Source organism: Phyllosticta citribraziliensis, assembly GCF_038025025.1.
Source record: "Phyllosticta citribraziliensis strain CPC 17464 chromosome Unknown J3D65scaffold_12, whole genome shotgun sequence".
Taxonomy (NCBI): domain Eukaryota; kingdom Fungi; phylum Ascomycota; class Dothideomycetes; order Botryosphaeriales; family Phyllostictaceae; genus Phyllosticta; species Phyllosticta citribraziliensis.
The window spans coordinates 971,174-998,397 of NW_027117349.1; the positions used below are offsets into that span (position 1 = coordinate 971,174).

The 27,224-nt window shown below is 57.5% G+C and overlaps 10 protein-coding genes across 10 annotated transcripts; 6 read left to right on the plus strand and 4 right to left on the minus strand.

Annotated features, from left to right (window-relative positions):
* Positions 1 to 291: 291 nt before the first annotated feature.
* J3D65DRAFT_638245 (uncharacterized protein) lies at positions 292 to 4,405 on the minus strand. Its single transcript, XM_066801603.1, has 4 exons — positions 3,713 to 4,405; positions 3,103 to 3,657; positions 2,956 to 3,053; positions 292 to 2,912 (listed from the first exon to the last, which is right to left on the minus strand). Exons 1-4 carry the CDS (start codon positions 4,029 to 4,031, stop codon positions 690 to 692), a joined length of 3,195 nt encoding a protein of 1,064 aa, XP_066651455.1. The 5' UTR covers positions 4,032 to 4,405; the 3' UTR covers positions 292 to 689.
* A 1,088-nt stretch (positions 4,406 to 5,493) lies between these two features.
* Positions 5,494 to 7,704, plus strand: J3D65DRAFT_120971 (uncharacterized protein). Its single transcript, XM_066793825.1, has 4 exons — positions 5,494 to 6,479; positions 6,528 to 7,220; positions 7,272 to 7,383; positions 7,430 to 7,704. Exons 1-4 carry the CDS (start codon positions 5,733 to 5,735, stop codon positions 7,684 to 7,686), a joined length of 1,809 nt encoding a protein of 602 aa, XP_066651456.1. The 5' UTR covers positions 5,494 to 5,732; the 3' UTR covers positions 7,687 to 7,704.
* A 205-nt stretch (positions 7,705 to 7,909) lies between these two features.
* On the plus strand, positions 7,910 to 8,874 carry J3D65DRAFT_120978 (uncharacterized protein). The gene has a single exon (XM_066793826.1). It carries the CDS (start codon positions 8,100 to 8,102, stop codon positions 8,667 to 8,669), a length of 570 nt encoding a protein of 189 aa, XP_066651457.1. The 5' UTR covers positions 7,910 to 8,099; the 3' UTR covers positions 8,670 to 8,874.
* A 331-nt stretch (positions 8,875 to 9,205) lies between these two features.
* Positions 9,206 to 10,982, minus strand: J3D65DRAFT_638254 (glutathione S-transferase). Its single transcript, XM_066801604.1, has 2 exons — positions 9,883 to 10,982; positions 9,206 to 9,789 (listed from the first exon to the last, which is right to left on the minus strand). The coding sequence occupies exons 1-2, from the start codon at positions 10,731 to 10,733 to the stop codon at positions 9,594 to 9,596; spliced, it is 1,047 nt and encodes a 348-aa protein (XP_066651458.1). The 5' UTR covers positions 10,734 to 10,982; the 3' UTR covers positions 9,206 to 9,593.
* J3D65DRAFT_638258 (C-x8-C-x5-C-x3-H type zinc finger protein) lies at positions 10,871 to 13,127 on the plus strand. Its single transcript, XM_066801605.1, has 5 exons — positions 10,871 to 11,299; positions 11,361 to 11,850; positions 11,898 to 11,985; positions 12,037 to 12,763; positions 12,811 to 13,127. The coding sequence occupies exons 1-5, from the start codon at positions 11,207 to 11,209 to the stop codon at positions 12,865 to 12,867; spliced, it is 1,455 nt and encodes a 484-aa protein (XP_066651459.1). The 5' UTR covers positions 10,871 to 11,206; the 3' UTR covers positions 12,868 to 13,127.
* Positions 13,128 to 13,873: 746 nt separating this feature from the next.
* On the plus strand, positions 13,874 to 16,027 carry J3D65DRAFT_121004 (cytochrome P450). The gene is made up of 3 exons (XM_066793827.1): positions 13,874 to 14,395; positions 14,473 to 15,707; positions 15,775 to 16,027. Exons 1-3 carry the CDS (start codon positions 14,201 to 14,203, stop codon positions 15,977 to 15,979), a joined length of 1,635 nt encoding a protein of 544 aa, XP_066651460.1. The 5' UTR covers positions 13,874 to 14,200; the 3' UTR covers positions 15,980 to 16,027.
* A 1,513-nt stretch (positions 16,028 to 17,540) lies between these two features.
* Positions 17,541 to 18,452, plus strand: J3D65DRAFT_638261 (uncharacterized protein). The gene is made up of 2 exons (XM_066801606.1): positions 17,541 to 17,862; positions 18,032 to 18,452. Exons 1-2 carry the CDS (start codon positions 17,722 to 17,724, stop codon positions 18,266 to 18,268), a joined length of 378 nt encoding a protein of 125 aa, XP_066651461.1. The 5' UTR covers positions 17,541 to 17,721; the 3' UTR covers positions 18,269 to 18,452.
* Positions 18,453 to 18,542: 90 nt separating this feature from the next.
* J3D65DRAFT_638265 (40S ribosomal protein eS7) lies at positions 18,543 to 19,563 on the minus strand (the record flags this gene model as incomplete). The annotated part of the gene is made up of 4 exons (XM_066801607.1): positions 19,383 to 19,563; positions 19,208 to 19,322; positions 18,968 to 19,050; positions 18,543 to 18,911 (listed from the first exon to the last, which is right to left on the minus strand). The coding sequence occupies exons 1-4, from the start codon at positions 19,421 to 19,423 to the stop codon at positions 18,545 to 18,547; spliced, it is 606 nt and encodes a 201-aa protein (XP_066651462.1). The 5' UTR covers positions 19,424 to 19,563.
* A 1,053-nt stretch (positions 19,564 to 20,616) lies between these two features.
* J3D65DRAFT_121109 (F-box/WD repeat-containing protein lin-23) lies at positions 20,617 to 23,204 on the minus strand. The gene has a single exon (XM_066793828.1). The coding sequence runs from the start codon at positions 22,891 to 22,893 to the stop codon at positions 20,725 to 20,727; it is 2,169 nt and encodes a 722-aa protein (XP_066651463.1). The 5' UTR covers positions 22,894 to 23,204; the 3' UTR covers positions 20,617 to 20,724.
* Positions 23,205 to 23,799: 595 nt separating this feature from the next.
* On the plus strand, positions 23,800 to 24,234 carry J3D65DRAFT_560180 (uncharacterized protein; the record flags this gene model as incomplete). Its single annotated transcript, XM_066797453.1, has 1 exon — positions 23,800 to 24,234. One exon carries the CDS (start codon positions 23,800 to 23,802, stop codon positions 24,232 to 24,234), a length of 435 nt encoding a protein of 144 aa, XP_066651464.1.
* Positions 24,235 to 27,224: the final 2,990 nt, after the last annotated feature.

Below are 27,224 nucleotides of genomic sequence, written 5' to 3' on the forward strand. Positions count from 1 at the left end.
GTTTTCTGTTGAGGTTGTGGCAGGCAAGGTCTTCCGCGGGTTTGTTGTTTGTGGACTGCTCGACGACGCGTCGACGGGGAATTTTTTCGCCAAAATTCCGCTCGCTGTCCCCCGCGCGGGGCATGTCGGCCCATCGGCATGCCGACCTGGCCCGAGGCGGACCCAGGTAGCCGCCGACGGGATCGACCGCGAGCCGAGTCCTAGACGGGACGCTGGGTGCAGGACAGCAACGGCATCCACCAATGTCACGACGACTAGAGCTGACGACGAGAACGGCTCTATTCAGAATAAGCCTTCTGTGCCATGTGGCCCACATCCGCCTGTAGGGATTAAAACATTTGCCTTTCTCGGCCAAAAGCTTTTCGAGCCTGGGTGCATCCATCCCGCTCGCTCCACGCCGGTGTGCGTCATGATAAGGGTACGTATACTTTGCATACCTACTACACACTCTGCCGTATCTGCACCCTAGAAACGCACGGCTGCTGCGATGCGGTTTGCTTCGTTCAGAGACTCGGCCTGACTGCAAACACACCAAGAAACTCGGCCGAAAAAGACGTGACGATAATACCAGATAATCTCGACTCGTAAGACCCAACCCCCGAATGCTTGCGCATCCACCAACATACATATGCAATGCTGCATGCCTGCCTACCTGCCTTCTACTGTAGAACACCCCCCAAAGCCACCGGTTACCGAGACCGCCCCGTCGGCACCTCCGTCTCGACCATCTCCAGCCCGCTCAACGACGGATACCGCTTGGTGAAGCGCTCTTCCCATTCGTCTGGATCGGCGTTCAACACCACGTTGCCCAGCTCGCTGCCGTCACCAAAACCCACCGGCGCGCCCTCTTGAATCGGTCTGCCGGCCAGCGCCGACGGTTTCGACGCCAGCGGCGGCAGATCGTCGCCCTGTCCGCCGGTCCTCAACGCCTTGGGTTTGGGCGGCGCCGTGGGCCGCTGGCCAGTCGGTTGTCTGCCAACGCCTGGACCGGCAGCAGCAGCAGTGCCTCCAGCGGTGGGAGGGCGGTCCGCCGATTGCTGCGGGGCTCTGACTCTTCCGTACGTCAGTTCCTGTACGGGCGCCCCCTGCGGCAGGGCGACTGGTTTCTTGCCCACGCTTGGCTTTTCGCCTGGACGCACTTCTCCGTCCTTTTCCGTGAAGCGACCGTACCCAGATGCTGTGCGCTGCGGACTCGTCGCCTGGCTATCATGCAGCAAGCTCTTGACGCGATCCTGGATGGTCGACGCCTTGGACGGGCCCCCTGCCCCGCTGCTGGAGCTGCGGCCGCGCCCTGTTTCCCCCTGTTCTGCCAGCCGCTTGCGGTACTCGGCGGCCGCTTCGGCGACGCGCTTTTCCTCGGCGCTCAGACGGCGGCGCTCAAGCTCGCGGCGCACTTCCGGGGGCAGGTCTTGCGTCTCGTCAATGGCCGTCTCGTCGTCGGAGCGCTCGCCAGTGACCACTGACCCGGCGATGGTTGTAAGAGAAGTTTCCATCCTTCCGGTGCGCTCGTACTGCGGGCTGGGTGGCTCAAAGTCTTGACTGGAGGGCCGACCTTCGTTCCCGGCTTCGAAGCGGCGGAAAGCGTCGCCAAACTTGCCCGCCAGTATCGATTTTGTGTTTGACAGCGAAGGAAAGCTGGATCGTTTGGAGTGCTTGCTCGCGTTGCTAGCGGAGCGGCGATGGGACTTGTGAGTCCGCTTGGAATTGTCGCCATCGTCTTCCAGCGCGCGGAGAAAGTCGACGTTGGAAGCAATGTTGTTCTCCTGCTCCCACTCGTCTGCCGAGGGCGCTGATTTGACACGGTTGAGATCCGGCTCCGTGTCGATCAAATTGCCAACCCTATTGCGAGATGCCTCACGATCCCGAAGGAACTCGATGCTGGATTCTACATGCAAGCTGGTTGGTCTTGCTCGGGAATTTGCCGACTTGGACCTGCTGATCGGATCGTTCCAGTTAATGTCCAGGGCCGATGGTCTCGATCCTTCTAGTGAGGGCCTAGAAGAAGCGGGAGACTGAGGCAGCGGGAGTGCATGAGTTTGAGATTTGGATCGGTGGGCCTCGAGGTAGGTCGGACGCTGTAACTCGGGCTTCAAAGACGACGTGGAAGTCACATGGCGGGGCTCTTCGCCAGGTTTGTGGGATCCAAATTCCTTTTGGAATGGGGACTGGGTCCCTGGTGCTGGGAAGCGGTAAATAGGACGAGAGCTGACTTCGGGGTATTTTGTCGATTCCGGAGGGGACGGCGAAGACGGAGGAGAAGTCATGGTGCCAGTAGAAACCATCGCAGAACGTTGTGGTTGCGGTTGGTAGATCTGCGATTGCGGACGTCTTGGCTCTTCCCTCGGAGGAAGCTTCTGCGCTGTTGTACGAATCGTCTCATTCTTGGAAGCTGCAGCAGATGCCGCAGCCGAAGCTGCCGCTGAAGCCTTTGCAGAAGCAGCTTGGTCCACGTTTTGCGGTGATCGAGCGGAGAAAACCTCGTCTGCCAGTGCCTCGGTGACGCGCTTATTCGGCAGCTCTTGCTTGGGCTCGGCAGCGGATTGTTGGGAAAAGTTGAACTTGCCACCGCGATCGTGAAGCAGCGAAAACTCATCCAACGATGGGAATCTCGAGGCTAGCTCATCGGCCGCTGCCCCTCTGACAGATGGATTTGCAGAATCAAGAGCTGCAAATGGGTCGGCACCAGGCCCAGCTGCTCTCTTCATGGGCGAAGGGCTTGTGCGAGGAGTATGCTTTGGAGCTGGCGCAGTAGGCCTTCCTCGCCTCATGGGCGTAATTTCTGGCAAGGCCTGGACCTGCTGTACCGGTGCCTCCTTCGTAAGACCAATCATAGGCGGCGATGCGGATGGCGGCTCGGGAGACGGCAGCTGCTGATTGTTGCGGGCTTCCGATGCAGTTCTACTCGAGTAAATCTGGCATTGTTAGAAAGATTCAAAATGATTTCGATGACCTTACATCTTTCACTGGGCATTCTGTGTTGCGCATGGCGCAAACCTCACGGAGGACTTGGTAAATGTTGGGTCGTTTTGCAGGATTTTCCCTCAGCATCGATCCTGGTCCGCGGTCAGTCTGCGCTTTGCTTCATCTCATCCAATTCCGTACCTATCAAGGCCTTGAGGCGTTCCGAAAACGAAGGATAATGTGGGAATTTGTAGGTTGCATTGAGTATGGCCATTTGTCCCTGCTCTTCAAAGGGAGTCGTGTAATAGCACAGCTTGTACAAGAGGACGCCCAGCGCCCATATGTCGCTCTTTTCATCGATTGGCTGCCGGCGGTAGACGTCAATCATTTCCGGGCTGCGGTACTGCATGGTTGTATGCTTTTGTATGTCATCCTCTATCAGACGTCCCTCGGCGGCGTTGGCCGCGGCAGGCCTAGGTGGGGCGGTGGAGCCAAAGTCGCAGAGCTTGTAGACCTTGGAGGATCCAGCGTAGGATATGAGGACGTTTTCGACCTTGAGGTCGCGATGGAGAAGCGGCGGCTTGAGGTAGTGCATGCAGGCGACGCCTTCTGCAACGTCTCCAAAGATCTTGAGAATTTCGGGCTCGGTGAGGCGGTGCTGGAGGCGGGTGTTCATGAAATCGATCAATCCTCCACCCTGGCAGTATTCCATTAACAGAAAGACTTCATAGCCGGACGAGTCTTTCAATTGAGACGCTAGTAGGGCATAAGTACGCTTTGTCGTGAGCAGCGGCAGCCGGGCAAAACTGACCATGCGAGTCTATGTATGTGACAATCTTGCGGTGGCCCTTGAGCTTCTTCATGGTCTCAACCTCGGTCCTCATGTTCGCGAGCGCCTCCTTGTCAGGCACAGCTACTCTCTTCAGCACCGCCGTCTCTTGCTTTCCTCCAGCTGCCTCATACCGCACGCGATAGACATGGGCAAAACCGCCCTCGGCGAAAAAGGCCTCGACAACGACCCTATGGTTGCCGACTTGTACTTTGGTGCCTGGTTGGAAGACGCCCGGGGCTCTTGGTTGAGAGAAGGCGCCAGCAGGGCGACTGACGGCGGCGGGAGGGAAATGCGACATGACAGCCTGCCCGGGAGCAAGAGGAGATGTTGCAGGTTCACGGGGCCGACATGGGCTTGCTGCTGGCGAATGCGACGGGGTTGGAGAGCGAGGTAGGTGTGTCTGTACCTAGGAGTGTGGATAGGTGCTGTAGCTTGGGTCCCGCGGCGGCGTTGGCCATGCGGTGCTTAGATCGTCCCTCGTCCCGCCGCATGCCCGCCCCACGCCAGAAAGGGACCCAAGCCAGATGGCCACTCTCCTGCCATCAATCATCTGCAATGACGACGACCAGCCTCAAAGGAGGCTCCCACGGCTCACAAAATCACGAATGGCTACTTGAAGCAATGAGGCTGCCGGCTCAAATGCTGGGAAAACACTGAGGTGGGCTTTGCAGCACCACTGACAGCCTGCGGAGCTCGGTGGCCCCCGCAAGGACGCGTTCCCCTGGTCCCAATCGCCCAGGATCGCACATCAAGCATCCTGTTATTATTCCACAACCACCCACCACATGAGCAGCGAGCGCGGCTCTGGCCCGACCCTTGTTTGCCGCAGGATGGGACAGGGCAGTCAGCCGGGCTGGCGGTGGTATGCGCTTGGCGCACACGGGCATTGGTAGAGAGTGTCGCAGTCGCCCTGGACGAGCAGAGACACGAGTTTTGAGACGTGCCGCAGCGACTGACGTAGGGCGCGGCGCCGAAGCGGGTACACGTACAATGGGATGGGGAAACAACATGGCGAGGTGCAGAGCGTGTGCAGAGGGTTGCGCGTTTGGCGACAAGGCTGAGGAGCGTGGCTTGTAGGGTCGAGTCACCAGTTCCCCCCCTCTGCCTAAGTACATGGAGTTTCATGCACATTCGGGCGACTTGGGGAGTTCGTACGAGGCCAAGGCAGAGAGGCAGCGTGACCATGAAGGATGGGATCAAAGTGTCAGCGCGCCTTAGCGCTCCACAGGACGCCTCTTTCGCATGCGATGATGCAACAAGGCCAGAGAAAGGGGAGTCGACGTCTACCTTGGTTGCTGCAATGTCGTGCATGCTGTGATTGGGTTGAGGTTTGAGACGACCACCGCAGACCACAGCACACATTGTCTGTACCCTGCGCATACATTAGCTTCACCCAAACCCTCTCTCAGCCGCGCCCCCCAAACCCCTCCCAAGAGCCAAACGCGCTGCCAAACGCTCAAGTCGACCTCTTGTTCTTCCTGCTCGCGCCCCGCCCTGACTGGACGCGCTACTCCTGGCTAGCACCCGAGTGGTAGAGTGGTAGTGCGGTGGTCTCGTGTGCAGTGCAGCGCCGGCACACGGCAGTCCCTGGGCCTCAGCTGGCAGTCGTCCCTACCCAACCACTTTGACTCCCTTCCCGCCAACATCGTCACCACCGCCCCAGCAACCACCACCACCACCCTCGCCAACCCACCTACCCGACCCACCTATTTACCTCGTCGTCCTCCCCACCATATCGCAACCCTCGACCTCGACCCTCCTCTCCCTCGTCGACCCTGCCTCGTTGCTCCGATCCCGCGACTCGACCTCCACGGTCCTCGATCGCTTGCGCTGCCGAATCGACTCGTTTCGCCGACGTCCTGACGCCGCTTGCAAACACGAATCGCACTGAGCGCCTGGAATCTCGACACGTCCACCCGCGTCTGACCGATAAATCACCTCCTCCCTGAAGTCCGCTCCGCCTCGTTCCCCCATTCTCCCAACCCACACAAGATCCGCCATGCTGCGCTCACGTCGACAAGAACGTGTGCCCGGTGGCCGCTACAGCTCCGAGTCGTCGGCCTCGACGTCACCAGAGCGGGGCGTCGACGATGACGGAGACTCGTTCATGCTGCAGCCCAATGACTCGCAATCCTCTGTCAACTCGTCAACATCACAAGACCTCGACGCTCTCTACGCCCGGGAAATGGAAGAACGATGCCGCCTCTCGCCCATAAGCCGCCTGCCTGCCGAGCTCATGATTGCCATTTTCGCAAAACTCTCCTCCCCCAGCGACCTCAAGAACTGCATGCTAGTCGCCAAGGACTGGTCCAGGAACAGCGTAGGATTGCTGTGGCACCGGCCGCAAACCAGCAAGTGGCCAAATCTGCAAATCGTGGCGCAGGCCATAAGGAAGGTTGACAGCTACTTTGACTACGAGCCTTTGGTCAAGAGGCTGAACCTCTCCAACCTGGGCGCCGAGGTTAGCGACGGCACGCTGCACCCCTTCAATGGATGCAAGAGGATCGAGCGCTTAACTTTGACCAACTGCAACAAACTGAGCGACCAGAGCCTCGTGGCCATGCTGGAGGGTAACCGCAGTCTCCTGGCCTTGGACGTTACCGGCATTGAGAACCTCACTGACCGCACCATTTACGCCTTGGCCAACAACTGCATGAAGCTTCAGGGCCTCAATGTCACAGACTGCAGGAAGATCACTGACGAGTCTTTGGAGGCCGTGGCGCAGCACTGCAGAAATCTGAAGAGGGTAAGTCTGTAATGTTGAATTTGCGAGACGAAGCTGACAACCCAAAAGCTCAAGTTCAACAACTGCTACCAGCTGACCGACAAGTCCATTATGGCTTTTGCCAACAACTGCCGCTACATTCTCGAGATTGACCTCCACAACTGCAGGATTCTGGAGGACGCATCGGTGACCGCGCTCTTGAAGGAAGGTCGCTACCTGCGAGAGCTTCGCCTGGCACACTGCATGCGCATCACGGACCACGCATTCTTGAGCCTTCCCTCTGATGCCACTTATGACAGCTTGAGAATCTTGGATCTCACTGATTGTGGTGAGCTCACCGACACTGGTGTTCAGAAGATCATCTCGGCAGCACCACGCCTCCGCAACCTCGTTCTTGCAAAGTGCCGCCAAATCACAGACCGCGCCGTCGCTGCCATCACCAAGCTAGGAAAGAACTTGCACTACATTCATCTGGGCCACTGTTCTAGAATTACGGATGCCGGAGTGTTGCAGCTAGTCAAGATTTGCACCAGGATACGGTACATTGACCTTGCTTGCTGCCAAAACCTGACAGACAGATCGGTTGAACAGCTCGCCACTTTGAGCAAGCTGAAGCGCATTGGCCTGGTCAAGTGTGGTAACATCACAGACAGGAGCATTGCGGCGTTGGCAAGGCAGAAGCATACCGGTCAAGTTGGACAGGTGCTGCCCAGCTGCCTTGAAAGAGTGCACCTCAGCTACTGCACACTGTTGACCCTCAACGTAAGTTTGATTATCCTCTGGACACGGGGCATTCGTTGACAGCGATTTCAGGGAATCCATGCTCTGCTCAACAACTGCCCTCGCCTCACGCATCTTAGTTTGACTGGAGTCCAGGCCTTTTTGCGTGAAGACTTGCTTGTCTTTTGCCGAGAGGCTCCTCCAGGTGAGTACATTTGGACCGAGACCAGACAATATCTAACAGTCCCCAGAATTCAACGAGCACCAACGCGACGTATTCTGCGTCTTCTCAGGCAATGGCGTCACGCGCCTGCGAGACCATTTGAACCAGGAAGAAACGAATCCGCCCTACGAAACCGACGGAACCATGTACGACGACGGCGACGACGCAGATGTCATCAACGTGAACCAGCAACTCCCAGCCATGATGGGCGCCACAGTCATTGGCGAAGAAATGGACGAGGATCTTGGCGAAGGCTTCGGCGAGGGCAGCGAATTCATGGGCTGAACACAAGTCCGACTACTCTCCTCGCATCATGACGCCTCACGACATGGGTTCTCCTTTACGCAAACGAAACTGGCGCAGTAGAGTCTTCTTGCATGGACACGAATCATCGACCGCATGAACACTCAGCATTGCTTTTTCGAAATCTGGCATTCTTGCCCACGACATGGCAAAACGGCGTTTTACTGGTGGCCTCATGGCGAACAAAAACTTGACATGAAACGCGAGCAAACCGATGCTGCCGCTTTGCGAACATTGAAATTGGACCCTCAAGGTCTGAATTCGATCTGCGTTTCATTGGTTGGTGGCTGGGAGTTTTCTTGGGCGTTTTGACGTTTTATTCTCCGAGTTCGTTACCCACGTTGTTGGCACCTTTTTTTTTTTTTTTTCCTTCCTTTTTTTTCGTTCCTGATAGCATGACCGGATCGGATCGGATGCTTTTTAGGGTTGGCAGCCTTTGCCTTGCCCCCTTTTCTTCCTTCCCCTTTCCCGTCTCGGCGGTATATTGCGTAGGGGGCTTGAATCCGCCGGCGGCGACAAGGAACACCTATGACAGGGCAAGGCGTGCATGCTCATGGGAGCATCGTTCACGAACACGACGTCTCTCCTCCCATGCATCGGGTTCTTGCTGCCCTGACCTGGCCCCTTTTCTTCCTTTTCTCACTTGTTGTCCTTCACAGCCTCCCTTTTTTTTTCACTTCTTTTCTTCTTTTCCTTTTCCTCTCCCTCCTCCTCTCCCTCCCTTACTCCCTTTTTTCGTTTTTCGTCTTTACCCCGTCCTTCATAGTCTCGACTCGGCACGAATACCCCCCAAATGGACCGGACTGGACCGCCTTTCCGCCGGTCCATTATTAGCAGAAGTAGCAGTAGTTGTGGTAGCAGTAGCGGCAGTAGTTGTTGTATCGAACAAACCTTTTTCTCTGGCTTTTTTGATGTGCGTGGGATGTGCTGTAGGTGATGGTAGGTGCCTATGGGGGACAATCTGAGGATCGAGGTATGAGATGTATGTGAGTGTGGGTACATAGGAAGGTAGGTACCTAGGAATGCAGGTGGGGAGGTAGGTAGGAGGGTGGCAGGCTTTTCTAACATGACACCGATGATGCATATACGGTACTCCGTCGGCCATTTTGCTGCCGGTTTTGTTTGCTTCGTGGTGCGTGGTGGGTCGAGAGTGTTGCGGTGGCGTGCCGTGCTGCTGTGGACTCATAGGGCGGTTGCTCTCCCGACCGGTTCTTCAATCATGGTTGAGAATACAGGTACCTTATGTAGGGAAGGCCTGTGGAGTTGGTGCTTGTTGGAGGAGAAGAGAGAGAGAGAGTGATGGACGCGGAGCTAGGCGTGGTTGTTGCGGCGTTGAGCATGTCTGTCTATCTACCTTCCGCATGTGCCTATAGATATGTGCGTCTATAGGGATCTTACATTGATCCCAGCCATACCTTATACACAAGGCACAATCACTTCTTCCGAGTGCCGACAGCTGTCTGCCGTGAAGCTCTGATTCACTGACTGATCACGTAGGTACATGCATGAATGTAGTAGATTGATTGGTTTAAGAATTATTTGTCATCTTTTTTATGTGCTGTTTCTGATCTTTTGCTTCTACTTATTTGTGTATTGCTTTCTTTCTCTTTTTTCCGGGGGGTCGGAGTGCTTGCTAGCTAAATGCGTGCATGCCTCTCTCTGTGCCTACCTAGGTATTTTTCAGTCTGTCGTCGCCGTCTTCGGTCAAGATGTGGCGTGCGGACAGAGTTGGACGCGTGCAGGGAGGGAGAGAGGTAGTTCTCAGGGCATGTGCTTGCTTCTCGCGCACACACACGACGCTACCTCCCCGCATTCTCACCTTCACTCCTATTTCTCATTTCACTTTCTCAACACATCATCTCCGCCTGCGCACGCCGCTTGTCTCCCACCTACGCATCACCGCTCTCCCGGTCCAACTCGGGATAGTGTCTAAACATGCCGTCGCCGAACGGCAGACGGCGGTCGCTGGCAATGTAGGCGCTGACGGCGCCCTCGTCGTCCTTGATGCCCGGGTAGAACTTGGTGAAGATGTGCGGGTAGTCGGGCTTGCGGGCGGCGAGCTCGTTGGGGAAGGCGAAGAGGAGACTACAGGGTGCGTGGAGTGTGGTGTTAGCGAGTTGTCTGACTGCCTAGCTCTGCCTGTCTCTCTCTTCCTCACGGATACCGGGCCACTCTTACCCGTCAATGACTTGCCACCACACCAGGTCCGCATACGACAGCTTTTCGCCGACGGCGTAGCGGCCCTCTCCGCGCCTCCCATCTGCATCGACCGCGTTCCACGCGAGCACGGCCTCCAGGTGCGCGAGGAACTTGGGCAGGCGCGCGCTGCGGAAGTTGGCCGCGCGCCGCTTGGACTCGACAGTCTGATCTTCATAGTAGAACTCGACGCTGATGGGGTGATGGGAGTCGTGGGCCTCGACCGTCAGGTCCAGCGCCGTCAGCGCCAGCTGCCGCGCGTGCAGGTTCGCGGCGCTCTGCGGGGGCCCCGGCGCCAGGCCCAGCTCGTGGCCCAGGTACTCGACGATGGAGGTTGTTTGCGAGATGATGAGGTCGTCGGAGGACGGGGGGCTGCCCTTGGTGGAGACGCGGAGGGCTGGCAGCGCGTAGATGGGTGGGTGCGGCTGGTCGGGCGACTTGGAGAGGATGGAGTAGACATCGTCTTTGGTTGCGTTGGACACGTCGACGTAGGGCGTTTGCGATGCTTCGAAGATGAGCCGGATGAACTCGACGCGGCCGGGGATGGTTGGGTGGTAGAGCAGGTGGTATGTTTTGCCGTCTTGGTCTTTGGAGGTGCGGGCGCGCTTGGCGGAGGGCGGTGCGGCGGCCATTGTAGAGAGACGGTGGTCTGTAGAGCAATTGGTGGATTGGAGGAGGATGGCGGCTTGGGAGGATTTGGAGAGGGCACTAGGAGGTTGATATCTGTCAGGCGGGTGCGGGGGATGGGGGTGCAGTGACGTCAGCGAGAAGCGGAGCGTTTGTAAGCTGGTGCGGAATTGAAGTCGTAGTGCGGCGGAAGTGGGCCTGAGCATTCAATGTTTGTTCTGGCAGGCGGAACAAGGGATGGATATTCGTGGAGATGTGTTGGTAGGCAGAGTAAGGCGGCGATGCGGAGGTTAGGTGGAGGTGGAGTCAGGGCGCTGCAGCCACGGCGGCGCCAACAATGAGGCGGAAACGCGCCCGGCGCGTCCATCGATGGAGCCGCCAGATGTTCAACTGGACGCGCCTTTGCTGACTCGGACGCGTCTCTGTCACGTTGGTCGCGATAAGATTGGCGTCTGATTCCACCCATTCGATTCGATTTCATCTGCACTTGACCCGCCCACGCCGACGTCCACGGCAGCACCCACCGCACGCACCGGCCAGCACTTTATTTTGCGTCAGGTCTGCATCTGGTTGGCTCTGAGCTCCATTCACCTCCATCTCCCAAATCATACGTCCGCTTGCTGACGGACGCTCCTCTCATCCCCAACATTCAAGCCTGCCCCGCCGTCGACCGCCCATCATGAACGGCTACGAAGACCGGTACATGCCCGCTCTCGAAGAGAAGCTCGACAGCTTCCGTAAGAGCGACCAAGAGCGGGAAGCTTTGCTGTTAGTACGTCAACCTTCCCTCTTCCCGTTCCAATGCACCAGCTGACGCTAGCCGCTGCCTCTAGGACATGGTGCGCGAGTACAGCCAGCTTAAGATGATGTACGACGAAAAGTGCAGCGACTATGACAACGAGGCTCAATCCCGGCGATATTGGCAGACCCAGTTGGGAAACCTCAATAGACAGCTCGTCATGATGCGCCAGGAAGCCGATAACAATCCCTTCGTCCTAGCCCTTATTGACGGCGACGGCGCTATCTTCCAAGACGCCTTTCTCAAGGCCGCTGCCGCCGGCGGCTCCGACGCTGCCCATAAGTTGCTGTCGGAAATTAGGAATCACGTACTTGACGTCTATGAGGGAGCCGCCGGCTCGTGGTCCATCATGGTCCAGATATACGCCAACTTTGATGGACTTAGCAGAAAGCTAACGTCGGTGGGCATTCTCAAGTCCCCGGCCGAGTTCTACGCCTTTGCCCGTGCCTTTACTCTCAACCAGCCGCTGTTCAACATGATTGACGTGGGCAGCGGCAAAGAGAGGGCCGACCACAAGATTAGGGGTATGCAGTCACGTCCTTGGGCGGTCATTGGTCCTAATAGAGTTTAGAAATGCTGCGCCTGTTTGTGACCAACGTGCAATGCAAGCACGTACTCTTCGGCGGATGTCATGATAATGGCTACATTCCTAATCTCGAGTGGGTGGATTGAGCTCGAGGTTTCTTACCTACATAGCTAACGTGCAGCAGGCCTTACAAGCACGATTCCAAGCTGTCCAAGCAGTTTTCGCTGTTGGAGACGACTCCGGCCCAGCCTGGATTCCATGCTCTTAACCTCAAGGTTGTCAAGTTTGACTCTGTCTTTCGCGACGACGAGCTGCCCGAGCGAATCGAGAGAGTTGTGACTCAACCGCCGCCACAGCCGTCGGCCCCGCAGACTACGCTCCCAGTTAGGCAAAACTCGTCGCCAGTGACTACAATGGCCTCGCCTCAGCAAACAACGTCCCCGGTGGCCAATGCCCGAAGCGAGACGCCTACCAGCGGCAACGCGTCTTGGGCTACTTTGAGCAAGGCTGGGGTCCAAGGCAGAACCATTTCGATTGCTCCGACCAAGCCCGCTCAGCGCAAGTTTGTGTTGCTCAATGCCTATGACCAGCGATTGGACGAGAGGCTGCCCAAGTATGACCGGCTGACGATGGAACGATTCCACGCGAGGATTGCCAAGCAGAAGCTCTGCAACGAGTACCATCTCAAGGGCACGTGCTCTGCTGGAAGCCCTTGCCCCTATGCGCACGGAGAGAAGCTCAGCGTCAGCGACAAGTTGATGCTTCAGCACAAGGCGCGCTCTCTCCAGTGCATTGCGTCGTCGGATTGCCGCAATCCCAGCTGCTTCATGGGACACCACTGCGCGTACGACGATGGGGCCTGTCCTAGGGGTGACAGCTGCTACTTTTATTACACTCATGACATGGATAGGGTGAGTGGATCGGTGGAGTGGGTGGATCTAGGCTGACATGAATCCAGAACCCGGCGATGAAGCAGTACGAGGACGGAGAGGTGGAAATCCTCGGTCGACACTAGAGTATACGTGATTGGCGGGAGGTTAAAGTATTTGGGGGAAGGGAGTTGTGGAGAAGATTGCAAAAGCCGAGTGTCGCAGGATAGCTGGGTGGTAGATTTGATAGATGTATTAATCAATGGCATGGTGAGTAGTAGATGTGTCGCTCCATTCAGGGGCAAGGTGGTTTTAAAACAGCACGTCGAGCGCTCTGTGGTGTCTGTCGTGTGCCTAATGTAGGTATGGAATAGTAACGGACCCGGGGCAATGGTTCGGGGTGGGCCGTCCGTGTGCAACGCAGCCAGTGGAGTGGACACCATGTCGGGCCCCGGATCCAAGTCTTTCCGTGACAGCACGGGCAGCCAGGACCACGGCAGGACAGGACCGAGACGGACCAAAAGCGGAGGGCAGTCAGAGGTTGGTGGAGGCGAGGAGAAAAGAAAAGAGCCGACGGCCGTCATCGTCTCAGAATGATGGTGGTTTGATGGTTTCATGGCGTGCCGGCCCTTCGGCTGTTGGCTGCTTGTGGAATGGCACCATGGCAAGGCGTGCGGCTGAGGCACCGCGTCCAAGCCAACGTCCAAGCCCTCCAAGCAGGACAAGCAGGACAAGCACGACGCGGTTTTTTCTTTCTTTGCTTCGCTTCGCCTTGGGGCTCCGTGGCATTGATGGTCGAAAGCCGGCACGGTTGGCGCCGTCATGGACCACACCTCACTCAAGGAAGACCAGTCGTCGACGGCACATGCAGACCAGACCGGACGTCAACACCACGACGACGACCAGACGTCGGCTGCGCGGCAGGGCCGAGGGTCCCTTGAGTCCTTGACAGGTCGACGGACGTTGCCGCCTACCGCCCACGGCTCGGGGTGCCGCATGTCGGAGTCGACGATCCGACTGGCTGATCTGCCTCCAGCTGCGTCGTCGACTGCCGATGCCAAAACGATCAAAGCTCCCTACGGCCATCGCTCGGTAACGTAGCTGCAGCCCATCTGTACAATGCTTCCAGGAAGTCCAAGCCACATCTTTTCAACACTACCGTACATCTTTTATGCCCTCCCGCTCTCGGCTCGCTCGCTGCGCCATGGTACTCTTGTCTTTGACTTAGTCGCCGTCGCTCGCGCCCAGTCCACCTAGCTGCCGTCGATCCTCTTCCCACCAAGGGCCATCTCCTTCTGTTTCCCTCTCTTGCTCCGAGTCAATCACTCCCAATGTCCGCTTCCCACATGGCACCGTAGCCCTCTTGCTAGTCCGCCTTTGTCTCTGCCCTGCTGCCCCCCCGCTTCTTCGCAGAAAATTACCACTTTGCATTTCTTCTAAACCATTCCTTCCTTTCCAATCCCATACGTAGCATAGGTCATGCTGTGGATCCTCCTCGTGGCCGTGGCCTTGGCTGCCCTCTACCTCCAGCATCGCAAGCTCACGGCCACCAAACGCCTGCTCGACGACCTGCCCTGGGTCGGCCTCGATCGAAACCAATGGTTCGCCAGGGGCCGCGCCCATCTAAGAGAGGCCACTAAGAGCTGGGAATTGTTGCTCGAGGGCTACGAAAAGGTACGTTTCCTCTTTTGATGCTCCCGGTGGAAAGACCACCCTTGGCGCTCTTCAGCACGTGCTGATAAGCGGCGTAGTGGAGCAAGCAAGACAAGACCTTTGTCATTCCTCACCTGTCGTTTCGACCCGAGGCCATTCTCGCTCAATCTCACATCCCCTGGTTGATGAAGCAGGGCGAGGAAATTTTGAGCACAAAACCCGCCCAGGTCTCTCTTACCGAGCTCGAATGGCTGGCTCCGCCCGAAATCCACGAAAATGCTCTCCACGAGGAAGTCATTCGGAAAGACTTGACCCGTCATCTTGGAATGCTGACAGAAGACATTAACAAAGCTGTAATCGAAAGCATTGACTTGATCTGGGGCATGGATCCCGAGTGGAGGCAAATCAACGCCGTCGAAACCATTTACGAAATTATTATCCGCATCTCAAACGCCATTTTCCTCGGGGACCCGGTGTACCAACAAGACTTTTACCGCGACCGCGTACGAGGCTTCGCCAATGCCTTTATTTTTTCCGTCACGAGCATCAAGTCGCTGCTCCCTGACATTCTCCGCCCCATCATCGCCCCAATCTTGGCCTTTCCTGCCAAGTATTGCATGAACAAATGCCATCAATTCCTGGGCCCCGTCATAGAAGAGCGCCTCGCGGTTTTGCGGCGAAAGCAATTAGACCCGGCAAACAAGGAGCCCGAACGAGAAGACTTTATCCAATGGATGACGCGCAGTGCCTTTTCGCAACCGTCTGGCCGTGAAGCCGACTCCAAACTCATATGCACGCGCATCATCCTCATGGAAACAACCGCCATCCACACGTCCACATCGACAGTGGCCAACACGCTCATCGACCTCGTCTCTAGCCCACCCGAGCACCAATACCTCGAAGGCATCCGCTCGCAATCGCTCCAGATCTTCCGCCAAGACGGCCATCGGTGGACGCAAGCGGGAATTCGGCGCCTTAACCGGGCGGACTCGGCCATTCGCGAGTCGCTGCGCTACTCGGGATTTGCGGCGCGTGGCGCCAAGCGGCAAGTCACGGCGCCAGGGGGCGTCACGCTGCCGGATGGCACCCATCTGCCGCAGCACGCGTGGCTGTCGATACCCGTGGCTGCCATACATTTCGACGAGCGCTTCTACCCCGATCCACGTCGCTACGACGCGTTCCGGTTCAGTGATGCAAGGGAAGAAATGGTCGAGGCGTTGAGGCGGCGGCCAGGGGGGCAGGCGGAGCTGTATGAGATTTTGCAGGAAAGGAGATTGAGTGTGAGCACGACGAGTGATGCGTTTGTGCCGTTTGGTCACGGCAGACATAGCTGGTGAGTTCCCTCGTTCTACTCAGCGTGAAGTGTGAACCATGAACCGGTTGGATTGACGCGTCTCCAGCCCTGGCCGCTTCTTCGCCGCCCAGATGCTCAAGCTCCTCATCGCGTACATTACCATCCACTACGACATTGAGCGGCTGCCCGAGCGGCCCAAGAGCGCGGCGCTGAGCGACTTTTCGGCGCCCCCGCAGAGCTGCAAGTTCAAGATTCGCCGTCGGACAAAGGCTGAAATCGACGCGGATGTGGATGAGGAGACGCCGGTCTGATTTCCCCTCCGACTAAAAGGGGGACAGCCCGGCGTTTCAACTGGCATTGCTCTTTCGCGGAATGGAGATGGACGACGGCCACTCCGCCCCACGCTTTAGTACCGTTGAGATTGGGGAGAATAGTCCCAGGAGTGCCAGGAAGGCGTCCTACTGCTGGCACAGAGCCCGCGGACATGGTCCGCTCGCCGTCCATCCCGTTCGTTGCGCAGGCGTTTACTTCCGGGATGGTATTGAGGGTTCTGTCGACTGTTCGATCGCTCGCCGGTACTCCTCCGCCTTGCCAGCCACAGCTGGGGCTCGTGGTCTACGTTCTGCCATCTCGCATGACTTTGCCCGGTCCGTCGATGTCGATTGATGGAGTACGCGCTTACAATGCGCGGCGACGACGTGATCGTCGTACTCTTCCTTCCGCGGCGTCCCTGTCTACCGGCTCTCTCTCCTCCTCCCCTTTCTCCCTTCTTCTCTCCACCCGCCTCTTTTCTGTACATGCCTTGTCGCTCGTCCCTCATCCTGTATCTTCTGTACACTGACTGTTGGCTGTTATTGCATCACATTGTTTGTTTTGGCTACCGTTGCTGAGGGATACCCCATGTTCTCTTCTCCTTTTTTCTGTCTTCTCTTCTCTTCTCCCATTCCTCCCCGTCCTCGTCCTCGTACTTCATCTTGTCTCATCTTCCGTCTTTTGTACGTAGTCTTGGAGACAAACGCGGCAGCGCAGTACTTTTGGACACTGCTGCCTCGTGGGCTTGGCTCATTTGGTTCTGCCACCGACCGATACTGCTGCACGCACGCATCCTCCTGTTAGAAAACACCTATCTTGCGCGGCTGGACGCGGATAGATGGCGCGGGTGCATTTGACAGGCAACGCAAGGCAAGGCGGCATGGCCTTGGCATGTTGAGCAATTTCGTCTGTCTCTGTCTCTGTCTCTGCGATGGCTCTACCTATTTCTCTACCTCTCTACCTACCTTTCTCCCTACTGACCTACCTGTGTACCTCTCTTTCTGCCACGACGCCGCGCTTGCTTGTATCCATCTCATCTGTATCCATTCATGTGCGCATCTTCGTATGTATGCTTGTTTGTAAGGTTGTATGTATGGTGTAAGTGTGGTGTAAGCGTGGGCTAGTAGATTGGTCGCCGCTTGGCTCAAGTCAACTCGTCTCGTCTCGTCTTGTCTTTGATCGGATGGATCAAGAATGTTGGATTGCCGGATTACTGGACTACTGGATCGTTGGGTTGTTGGACGCAGTGTGCTGTATGTATGTATGTATGGCTGGCTGGCTGTATCGACTGTATTGTAATGCTCTGTGCCGTGTGTATGGATCTACGTATGTAGCTGAATCAAGACGTCACTGAGCTAGCTGTACATGATATACCTTTACCACACGCAATCCTCCATTCGTGTCTCGTATGCGGCGAGTGGGTGTGCGACGTGCGGAAAATGAGAGCAGGGCAGGGGGCAGGGCAGGGTGGAGCGGAGCGGAGCGGGGCGGAGCGTAACTGTGCGCCGAGTGTCGGCGACCGGGACGTCTGAGATCTGACGCAGCAGCGCATGAGGTGCGGGAAAAGCTTCAACCTCGGCGGCTCTCTCTTGTCCTGCCTACATACCGAACCATACGGACAGGCGCCTACATACCACCTCTCCACCTCCACACCTTCCTCTCTCGACCTACCTAGACCTCTCTCGAATCCTCCCCACCAACCCAAACCCAACCTCACAACGACACAGAGAGAGAGAGCGCAATGTCGCGCCTCTTCTGGCTCCTCGGCTCGCTCAGCGGCGCCACGGGCGTCGCGCTGGGCGCTTTCGGCGCCCATGGCCTCAAGAACCGCATCAAGGACCCGGCCAAACTGCAGAGCTGGGGCACCGCGGCGCACTATCAGGTACGTCTGCTCGCTAGAGCCTAGCGGCCGAAAAGACGAGGGAAGAGGGATGAGAAGAACGGCGAGCGAGAAGAAGGGAGAGAGAAGATGAGAAGAAGAAGAGAGAAGCAGACGCTCGCTCGCTCGCCACGCTCGCTCGCGCATTGGCTCACTGACGTTCGCCAAACAGCTCGTCCACTCGACCGCGCTCCTCGTCGCGACGTACGCCGCGCCGCAGAACAAACTCGCCATGGGGCTTTTCGGCGCCGGGATAACGCTGTTTAGCGGCAGCATCTACCTGCTGGTGCTCTGGCCGGAGCGGTTTAGGAAGTTGGGCCCGCTGACGCCCGTGGGTGGTTTGTGTTTGATTGCGGGGTGGTTGGCGCTGGGGCTGGGGAGGAGGGGGGTGCCGTTGGGTGCGCGGTAGAGAGAGGAAAGATGGAGGGAGGGGAGGAAAGGAGGGGATTGAGAGAGGGCATGGCACGGCGAATTGGTCAATGGCATGAGAGGCTGGCTTGAATTTGATGGTATTGTACTCCAGTGACTACGGTGTCCGAACCAGATCCCACATTCCAGTGGGGGGCCCCATTTTTTGCATGATGATGCAGTCGACATGAACTCCAGCGCCAAGTCGAATCATTCATCCACCCTCTTTCCTTCTCAACCCATCATCCCATCACCGACGACTTCGCCGCGAAGCAGCTTACAAGTCAGCGGCAGACGACTGCGGGAACTCGAAGTTGACGCCCTTGCCGGTCAGGCGCTTGTAGACCTCGGCGTACGTGTCGAGGCGGTAGTCGACGCCGCCGCGCTCCTTCTCGTCGAGGATGATCTTGAGGATCTTGGAGCTGTCCTCGCGCGTGCGGATGCGCTTGCCGACGATCTCGACGGGGTAGACGAGGTCGTGCAGGATGGCGTCGTGGACGGCCGTCAGGGTGCGCGAGCGGGGGCGCTTCTGCGTCTGGTTGCTGCGCGAGCGGTTGCTGCGCTTGGGGCGCGGCAGGATGCGGCGCGACGCGATGATCAGCACGTGGCGGTCCGAGAACTTCTTCTCGAGCTCGCGGGTGATGCTGGGGGTGGGATTAGCGCCAAAAAGCAGAAATTTGGATTCGTGACGAGTGCTTACCGCTGCTGCACCTTGTGCCAGCCAGAGAGGAGAGGGACGGGGACGAAGATGACAATGGCCTTCCTGCCGTGGCCGACCTCGATCTATAAGATTCCTGGTGTCAGCAAGCTGCCGCCCAGTGCCCAAGCGCCTCTTCGATGTATTTGACTTCTTTCGGCCCCACAAGCAGGATTTGTGTCCCAAAGGAAGGAATATCGGTGGTAGGCTCCCCGGCCATGCGAGGGTGTTGATTCATCTTACCTCGCGAGCGGAAACGAACTGGAGGGGCCTGAGAGCGGCGCGGAGGTCGGGGATGTTGGCCTCGAGGTCGGCAATGGCGCCAGCGACGCTGGTCTCGATCTCAGAGGGGTTTTGGCTGGTGTTGCTGTCAGTAAAGAAAATTTCGACTTGCCCGTGGAGACGAGGCAAAGCTTACCGGGAGGGCGAGTTCGCCGCAATCTTAGCGAGGGAGGCCATCTTGATGGATCTGGCTGGCTGGAGGGACGGTGGTGCAGTTGAGAGTCGTCGTCGCTGTCAAGGTAGGAGAGAGAGGTGTTGAGCGGGTGGTTGTTCATTGTGCGCGCTAGTAAATACGCTAGTGCATACGTGGTTAGTGTGTCAGGCTAGCGCCGAGTGATTCGCGTATTCAAGCCCTGCTATCCCTGCGAACCATCAACCACAGCCAACGCTTTGGAGAGACACTTTAAAACTCTATTTCCTGATGGCAGAATGTTGGGAGACAGCTTATCAAATCAGGGGACTCAGTCAAAATCAGAGACCCTTCTGATGAATGTCAAGGTGTCACAAACGACCAATTGACCAATCAAATCAAACTGCCCAACAAGTTGCTACCCTACAGATTACATCCAACAGAGCTACAAGAAGGAGCGCAGGTAAGGAAGAAGAGAACAATACAAGTTGGAGAAATGTAATGAATAGATAGAAAGTCCATTCGCCTCTGTGCTGGCCATCATGCCGCGGTGCAGACAGACACGCAAGAGGGAGGCTGAATAAGTGAGCAAAGGAAGACAAAAGAAGGCATGCACAATGGTGGAGACCACAGCCGAAATTCGATAGTCACTAGTCACCCAGGACTTACTATCCAAGACTAGCGTCCATGGATAATTCGGGACCGTCGAGCCAAGGAAACGGGAGGAGACCGGAAAGGCAAAGATTGAAGTGGTTGGAAAGTGGTGTCCAGCACCTCGAGACGAAAAGGCCCATCCACTTGGTTTGGTAGAAGGCAGGTGGAATGAAACTCACGACAGGTGGTTGTGCACATAGGAAAAGTTTGAAAGAGCGAATGGAGACAGTTGTTGTTAAAGTAGTTGACAACCAACTGGAAGAAAAATGTCTTAATGATGGATCCGTCCTCACCCGCCGCCGCGCCGGGCAGGGCAGGGCAGGAGGCAAGACTGGAAACAAGAGAAAATATCACCGTCTATCGAAGAATGAAAATCAAAGCGAAGGTCTGTTTTCTCCCTTTGAGCTCGCCGGACCCAATGCAGAAACACAAACAATACTCCCCATGAAAGAACAGTTTAAGCAGTGGTCCCCATGAAAAGAAGAAGCAAGAAAAGACAGGGGACATTACATGGTCTTGAAAAAAACAAAGCAATGGTGGTTGCTTGAAGCACAGACGCGCGAGCGTGTTGTAGAAGCCAAAGAAACCAAAGAAACTCCATGCTCTCGAATGTACGCCATGCAGTGATCTCGCCATGGTCTTGGTGCTGTCAACGCCGTGCAAAAAAGATCAAACGCCCTCAATGAATACCTGGTCATCGGTTGCAAGCAAGAAGTTCCACTTCGGGAATGCCGTAGCCGAAGTCGAGCAGCAATGCACGACCGTCCTGGCTCGTCGCTACTATGCGGCGGTAGTCACTCTTGGCGCTGAGAATCCAGCTGGTTGTCCAGTTGTCGTAAACGGAAATCTCTTCACCGGTGGTGTAGTCGTAGACGCGGATCGACTGGTCGTAGCTGCCCGAGAGGACACGCGAGTTGGGAGTGTCGAGGAAGAGGGAGCGCACCAGGCCGGTGTGCCCCACGAATTTCCTGACCACTTCTCCGGTTGCAACGTCAAACTTGTACACTGTCTGGTCGTTGCCACCGGCGAGGACGTACTTGGCATCGTCGCTAAATTCAACGGCTGCCAAGCCACGGTCACCGCTCCTCAGCTCCTTGACAAGGGCCCTGGTCTTGAGGTTCCAGAGCATGGCAGCACCATCGCCGCTTGCCGACACCAAAAGGTCGCCGCGCATTTGAACAGCATTGACCGGCCCGCGGTGGCCATGGAGCTTCTTGATCAATTCACCCGTGTTGCGGTCCCAGATGCAAATGTGGTTGTCCTTGCTGCACGACACAATGTAGCGCGAGTCGAAGCAAACGTCGAGGACACCAGCGTCGTGCGCCCTCAATTGCCATTTGGGCTCCCAAGTCTTGATGTCCCAAACAATGCAGCTGCTATCCGAAGAGCCAGTGACTACAATCTCGTCGTCGAATTGAAGGCAGAGAATGCTAGCCTCGTGGTAGAACTTGGGCTGGTGGAAGATGGCCTGACCCTCAGGCGTGCCATTGACCGACGGCTGATTGTGCTGGGTGTAGGCGCGCTTGACCTCGAGCGGCTGCGGCGTGTTAGGCTGAGGCTTCGAGTCGGGTCCTCCTATGACCTTGAGACACTTGTACGTCTTCAGGTCCCACACGCGAATGGTGCGGTCGCGAGAACCGGTAATGATCTTGTCTTCGTCGAATTGGCAGCAGTAGACGCTGTCGGTGTGGCCGTTGAAGTAGACGGCGGCCGGGTGGGAGCTCGTCCAGCGCCTCTCAATCGTCTTCCTGATGCGGTACATTTTCTTCCAATCCTGGTTTGGGCGTACCGAGCCGGCGCCAACACCGCCCATCTGAAGCGGAGGTGGGTCCACGTGGATCCTCTGGCCGTACCGACGCGAAAAGACCGTGCGCCAGACGTGCCTGGACGATGCGTGAACGGACCACGACCTGCTGACCCGCTCACAGGTTGTAAGGGATGCGGCGTCGAGGAAGGAAAAGACCTGCTCCGCGATTTCGCGGGGGAACAGGGCGACAAAGTCTGTGCTGGTGTCAATGGAGCGGTTCAGGACGGCGGCCGGCGAGGACGTACCCATCTTGGGGGGCAGCGGGGCGACGAGCTGACACTGGTCATCCCCTATGACGCTGTCAGTCTCGGAGGGCTGGGCGCCGGGCGAGGACAGCTTGGAGTAGCTCCTCGAGAAGATGTTCATGTTGGCGGCGTTCAGTTGGTTGGCAGACTCGCGAGCGGCATTGCCAGCGGTGAAATTGATATAGGGCGGACCGACGAGAGAGGGCGGCGGCACGGGGTTCCATCGGTCGTTGGCAGGGCCGGAGACGGCAGGGCGTCGGAACTTCTTGAGGCTCCTGCGTGCACTTGCCCAGCGCTTAGGCATGATGGACGAGTGCGAGATTGACGACGACACGTTGGCGAGGCCATTGGAGAGGGAGGAGGAAGAGGGCTGGTCGTCGTCGTCGGCGACGACGTCGACGTCGGGGGAAGGAGCATAGGCGGGCGTGGGGACGGCTACCTCCTGACGGCGGGACGGGCCAGATGATGAGCCGGCCATGGTGACTGCACCGTCGCGGGAGCGGTGCGAGGCGCTCTTGACCATTTGCTTGACCTGCTCCAAGGCAATCTCGAGGCCCTGTATGGTGGACTGGCGGCGGGAGTGGGACGACGTGGTCGTGTTCATGCTGAGCGAGGCCTTGTGCTTGGCGTGTGGAGCATGGTGGTGGTGGTGAGCGTGGTCAGGCTGGTCAAAGACCTGGCTCTGGGTGCGCTTTGGGGGGCGTGGCGACGACGTGGTGGCAGACGAAGAAGACGAGTCGGCCGCGGAGGGCGGGGCAAGATGGGCTGTTTTGGGGCGGAAGGACAGGGTTGAGCGGCGGCGCTGGACCATGGTAAGGAGTCAGAGTGGAGTGGCACAGACGGACGATGTTTATACGGCGTCAGTCTGGTCGTGGGCCTAGGAGAGTAGCAATGAAGAAGGGTGCGAAGGAGTGGAGTCGATGACGGAATGGGGCAGCGCAGCGCGAGACGAGACGAGAGCACTGGCGAGGCGCGGCGAGGTCAGAGGGTCGGGGTCGGGCTTGGGCGGCGGGGCGGCCAAACGATGGGATGTCGAGGGAGAGAGGTTGAGTGGGACCGGGACCGGGACCGGGACGAAGAGCGAGAGGAGAGGAGAATTGAAGGGGTGAGTAAGACGGGGCGGCGAGCGAGCGAACGTGGAGAATTTGAAGAAGGATAGGGTGGCAAGGGAGGGCGGCGGAGAAGAGGCGAAGAAGTGGTGAGAGACGGACGAGAGACGAGAGAGAAAAGAGGAAGAGGCGACGCGACGACGAGAGACGACGACGACGACGACGACGATGGATGACAAGTTGCTGGTCGCTGGGTCCGTCAGTAGCGCTGAAGTGAACCTGAACCTGAACCTGGGGGCGGGCTCGGGGCGCGGCGGCGGCGGCGGCGGCGGCGGCGGCGGCGGCAGACAAGCACAGGCACTCCTCTGGCGCCCTGCAATGCCATGGACACCGTCGCCATGCCGCTTTCAGACGTTTATTCTGCATCTTCTTCAGCTCTTCTCTGTCGTGAGTTTATGCGTCGCCCATGCACTGCCCACGGCATCGTCAGAATAGACCCTCCCCTGTCATGTCCAGGGCCTCCAGCCCCATCGCCCACCTCTCTCACCACTCCCTCCCCTCCGCCCTTCTCTCCGAACACCACCTCAAAAAAATTTCATCGCCCCAGCTGCAGCTGCCCAACCTCCGCTCTTGCCTTGGCTGGTCCATCCGATTGCATCATCATTATCATGGCAATCCCCGCCCTCTACCGCCTCTTCTTCCTCTACGTCGAGCCCTTGAGCACCCTCGTCGGCGCCATCTACGCGCATTTCTACCCGGCTACATACCTCGACCTGACCCATTTGCCCTCGGCTCCTCCCCCGGGCCTGGTCCCCGTGGGAACTCGCATCGTCTTGTCCCAGCTGGCCAACATGTACCTCGCCTTTGCCCTATCCGAAGCCCTCGTCCTGCGCTCCACCGCCGACCTGCGCGTCTGGAAGCCCTTTTTGCTAGTCCTCCTCGTCGCCGACCTGGGCCACCTGTACTCGGTCAAGGCCCTGGGCCTGACTGTCTACTGGTCGCCGCACCTCTGGAATGCCATCGATTGGGGTAACCTGGGCTTTGTTTACCTCGGTGCCACAATGCGCACCGCCTTCCTGACTGGCCTCGGCCTGTCGCACTAGATTCTATATCTGCCGCATCCCTCGACTCCCCCTCGGCATATGCCATGATGCCATCATGGTCATAGGCCCGTGACCCTTCTAAAGAACCATGGCGTTCCACTGTTGATTCCACGACTGTTTGGCGACTTGATCAAGCCATCAAGAGAAGCGGAATTGGCGTCGTTCAATACGCCAACACGTCGGAATTCGATAAAGAGCGCCAGTGATGAGCGAGGCTTTGTCCTCTTCCCTCGGTGCCTCCATTGCATTGTTTCCAGGAACGAAAGCAGTCTCTAGCGCCTTGTTGATGAGAGGCGTCGTTCCGCAATTGCGCCACAGCCATGCCATGCTCCCGTCGATGCACAGGAAAGAAGCGACCAGACCTTCCCTCATGCACTGCAAACGGAGACGCCTTGCCTCTGGCCCTGGCCCAACCCTTGCTCTTTGCACCCCAGGAGTAGCGTAGACCAGACCAAGCAAAGAAGCAAAATTCAATAGTGTTTGGACTGCACCTCATCTTGTCGTCCCGCGCTCCCGTCCGTCCGTCCGTCCGTCCGTCCCTTGGCGCTTGTTGGGTGCTTGCGCCAGGCCACTGTTTCAGGGCAAAGGACCTTTCCAAACCTGCCACGCAAAACCAATCCATCCCCCGCCACAAACAGCGCCAGAACAACGTGAACTCTGGCGCGTCGTTCCAGTGTCACGCCATATGGCGTTCTTCCAAGCTGGGAGCGGCAGCAATAGATTCATCCACTACACCCCCACCACACCCTCGCCCTGAGAGTTGACTTTGCCCAACGCAAGCCTGTCCGTCGAAACCTAAACGCAGGCCGGCCTTGGCTCTGAGGTGGTCAGGTCCCTCGGACGGACTGCTGCGTCACTGCGTCATCGCGTCACTGCGGCGCTACGCACGGCAAGGCAGGTACCTAACCCACTTACCTCACTCTCTCCTCGTCGGGCGGTCTCTCTCTTCTCACCGCCGGTCGCACCAGGCAGCCTGCTCCTAGGTACATACTACTGTCGTTGTTCCCCACCATCTCCGGACGCGGGTCTGCCCTTAGTCGCCGCGTCTGCACCTACGCACCCGTCACCGGCCGTCATGTACATGTGTACGCACGACGCGTTGTTCTCTAATTCTCCATCTAATCAAGAATATTCCAAAAATTAAGGTCGCTGCCAAGGTCGGTGGTTGCGGGCAGACTGACGACTGCGCCTTGGGCAGGCAAGCAGGCATGGCAGGCAAGCAGCCAGTCGGCTCTTCCCGGCTCTCCGCGCTCGCCTCGTCCACCCCCTCCACTATCCACCTCTCCAACCCCAACCCACCATTTGTTTCCTCCGCCGCCGCATCTTGCTGTTCGCTCGCCCTCTGCATCCGATACGTCTATATTTAGCCCACGCGCCGCCGTCTCGTTGCACACCGTTTCGCGTGGCCAGGGCAGAGATTCAGGGTGGACAGCAGTTACTTAGTTGCACGACATGCGTTTCACCTCTTGCCCTCTCTCTCTCGCCATTGTTCACCGCGGAAGGTGAAACTGAGAGACTACTCTTTTTGGGGTGGGGGCTTGCGATGATGGCGCAATTCGCAATTCGCAATTCAATTCGCAACGAGACACAAAGTTACACTGTAGCCACCCGACGGATGGATGGGCGGCAGATGACGAACAAGGCGACACGTGGGCGCCACGAAAAGGGTCTCTCTGTCTCTCTCGTTATCTTCCGCTTGCTTTGCTCATTTGTTGCTGCTGTGTGGCACACTGGCTGGTGGGCGGTGGGCGGATGCTAAGCTGCTCACCTCATCATCCCATCCCGTCTCATCGTGGCGCTGTGCCGTGCGCGTTGTGACTGACCGACTGCGTACGCAGCGCAGCAGCGCCCATCATGACGAGTGACGGATGACGGCAGCCAAGCAATCGGAAGCACTTTAGGTTGTTGACCGGACGGCCCCCAACTGCACTGGCTAGGTGTCGGTGTGCCGTTGTCTGCATACGTCACACATCGTGACTTTCCTTCTTTCTTTTCCTTCATTCCGCATCATCCAGTCGAAGCCGCGTAGGTCCAACGATTCAAACTCACACTCACCGCTGACTCACCGCTGACGCGACAGGTAGATGGGTGCGCGCGCCAGCCATCTGTCTTCTTCTTCTACCTACCTCCAACCAACCCATGATCCAGCCAGCGAGCGCGCCTCCCGCCACCGCGCACTGCATCTTTTCACCACAAATATCCTAGTACCCTGTCCCGAGCATCCATGCTGGCCAGCGCCCGGCCAAGGTACTGCGATCATCCCTGCTCTTTGCCGTTGTGGGGGTAAATATAGCCTGCCTCTGTCTTTTTTCTCTGTGTGATTGGGCACAGTGTTTATCTACCAAGGCAGCCCGATTGTGCTATCTTTACCAAGTGGGCGAGAGGGCTGGCTGGTTGGTTGGTTGGTCGAAGGTCTGTCTGCCGATGTACAGCCATTCTAATTCCATCGTATTCCAGCTGCTCTTTTTCCTCTCCTTTCCTCTTCTCTTCTCTACATAGTTGTAACACGCCCTTCAGTGTTTACTCGTAAGAGGCGGAGGGGCGGTAGAGAGGTAACACCATCCACCAATCTACCAACCCACCTGCCCATCCATCACACGCACAGAATCCATTCAAACGAGAAACGCGAAACGATAAAAGTTACAGCGGGTAAAAGCCACAGCAAGAAAGAAAGTGACGCAGAAATGACGTGCGCTGCGCCACACCTCCCGCCATCGCTTCTCTGGCAGGCAGGCAGCTTGAGATTTAGAGTTGTGGTAGAGTTAAGGTTCAGCGGAGCCACACACTCGGACCGAGATGGAGAGGCTTGGTGAGGGTTGGCGAGGTGTGTGAGTCAGTGTGTGATTGATGTGACGTGACGGGTTTGTGGACAGTGACGGGATGTTTGTTAGACGCACACATTGTAGAGGAGGAGGAGGAGGAGGAGCGGCGGGATAGACGCTTGAGAGACAGCAAGGCGCGCACCGACCTGACTACCTTATCTACAGAGA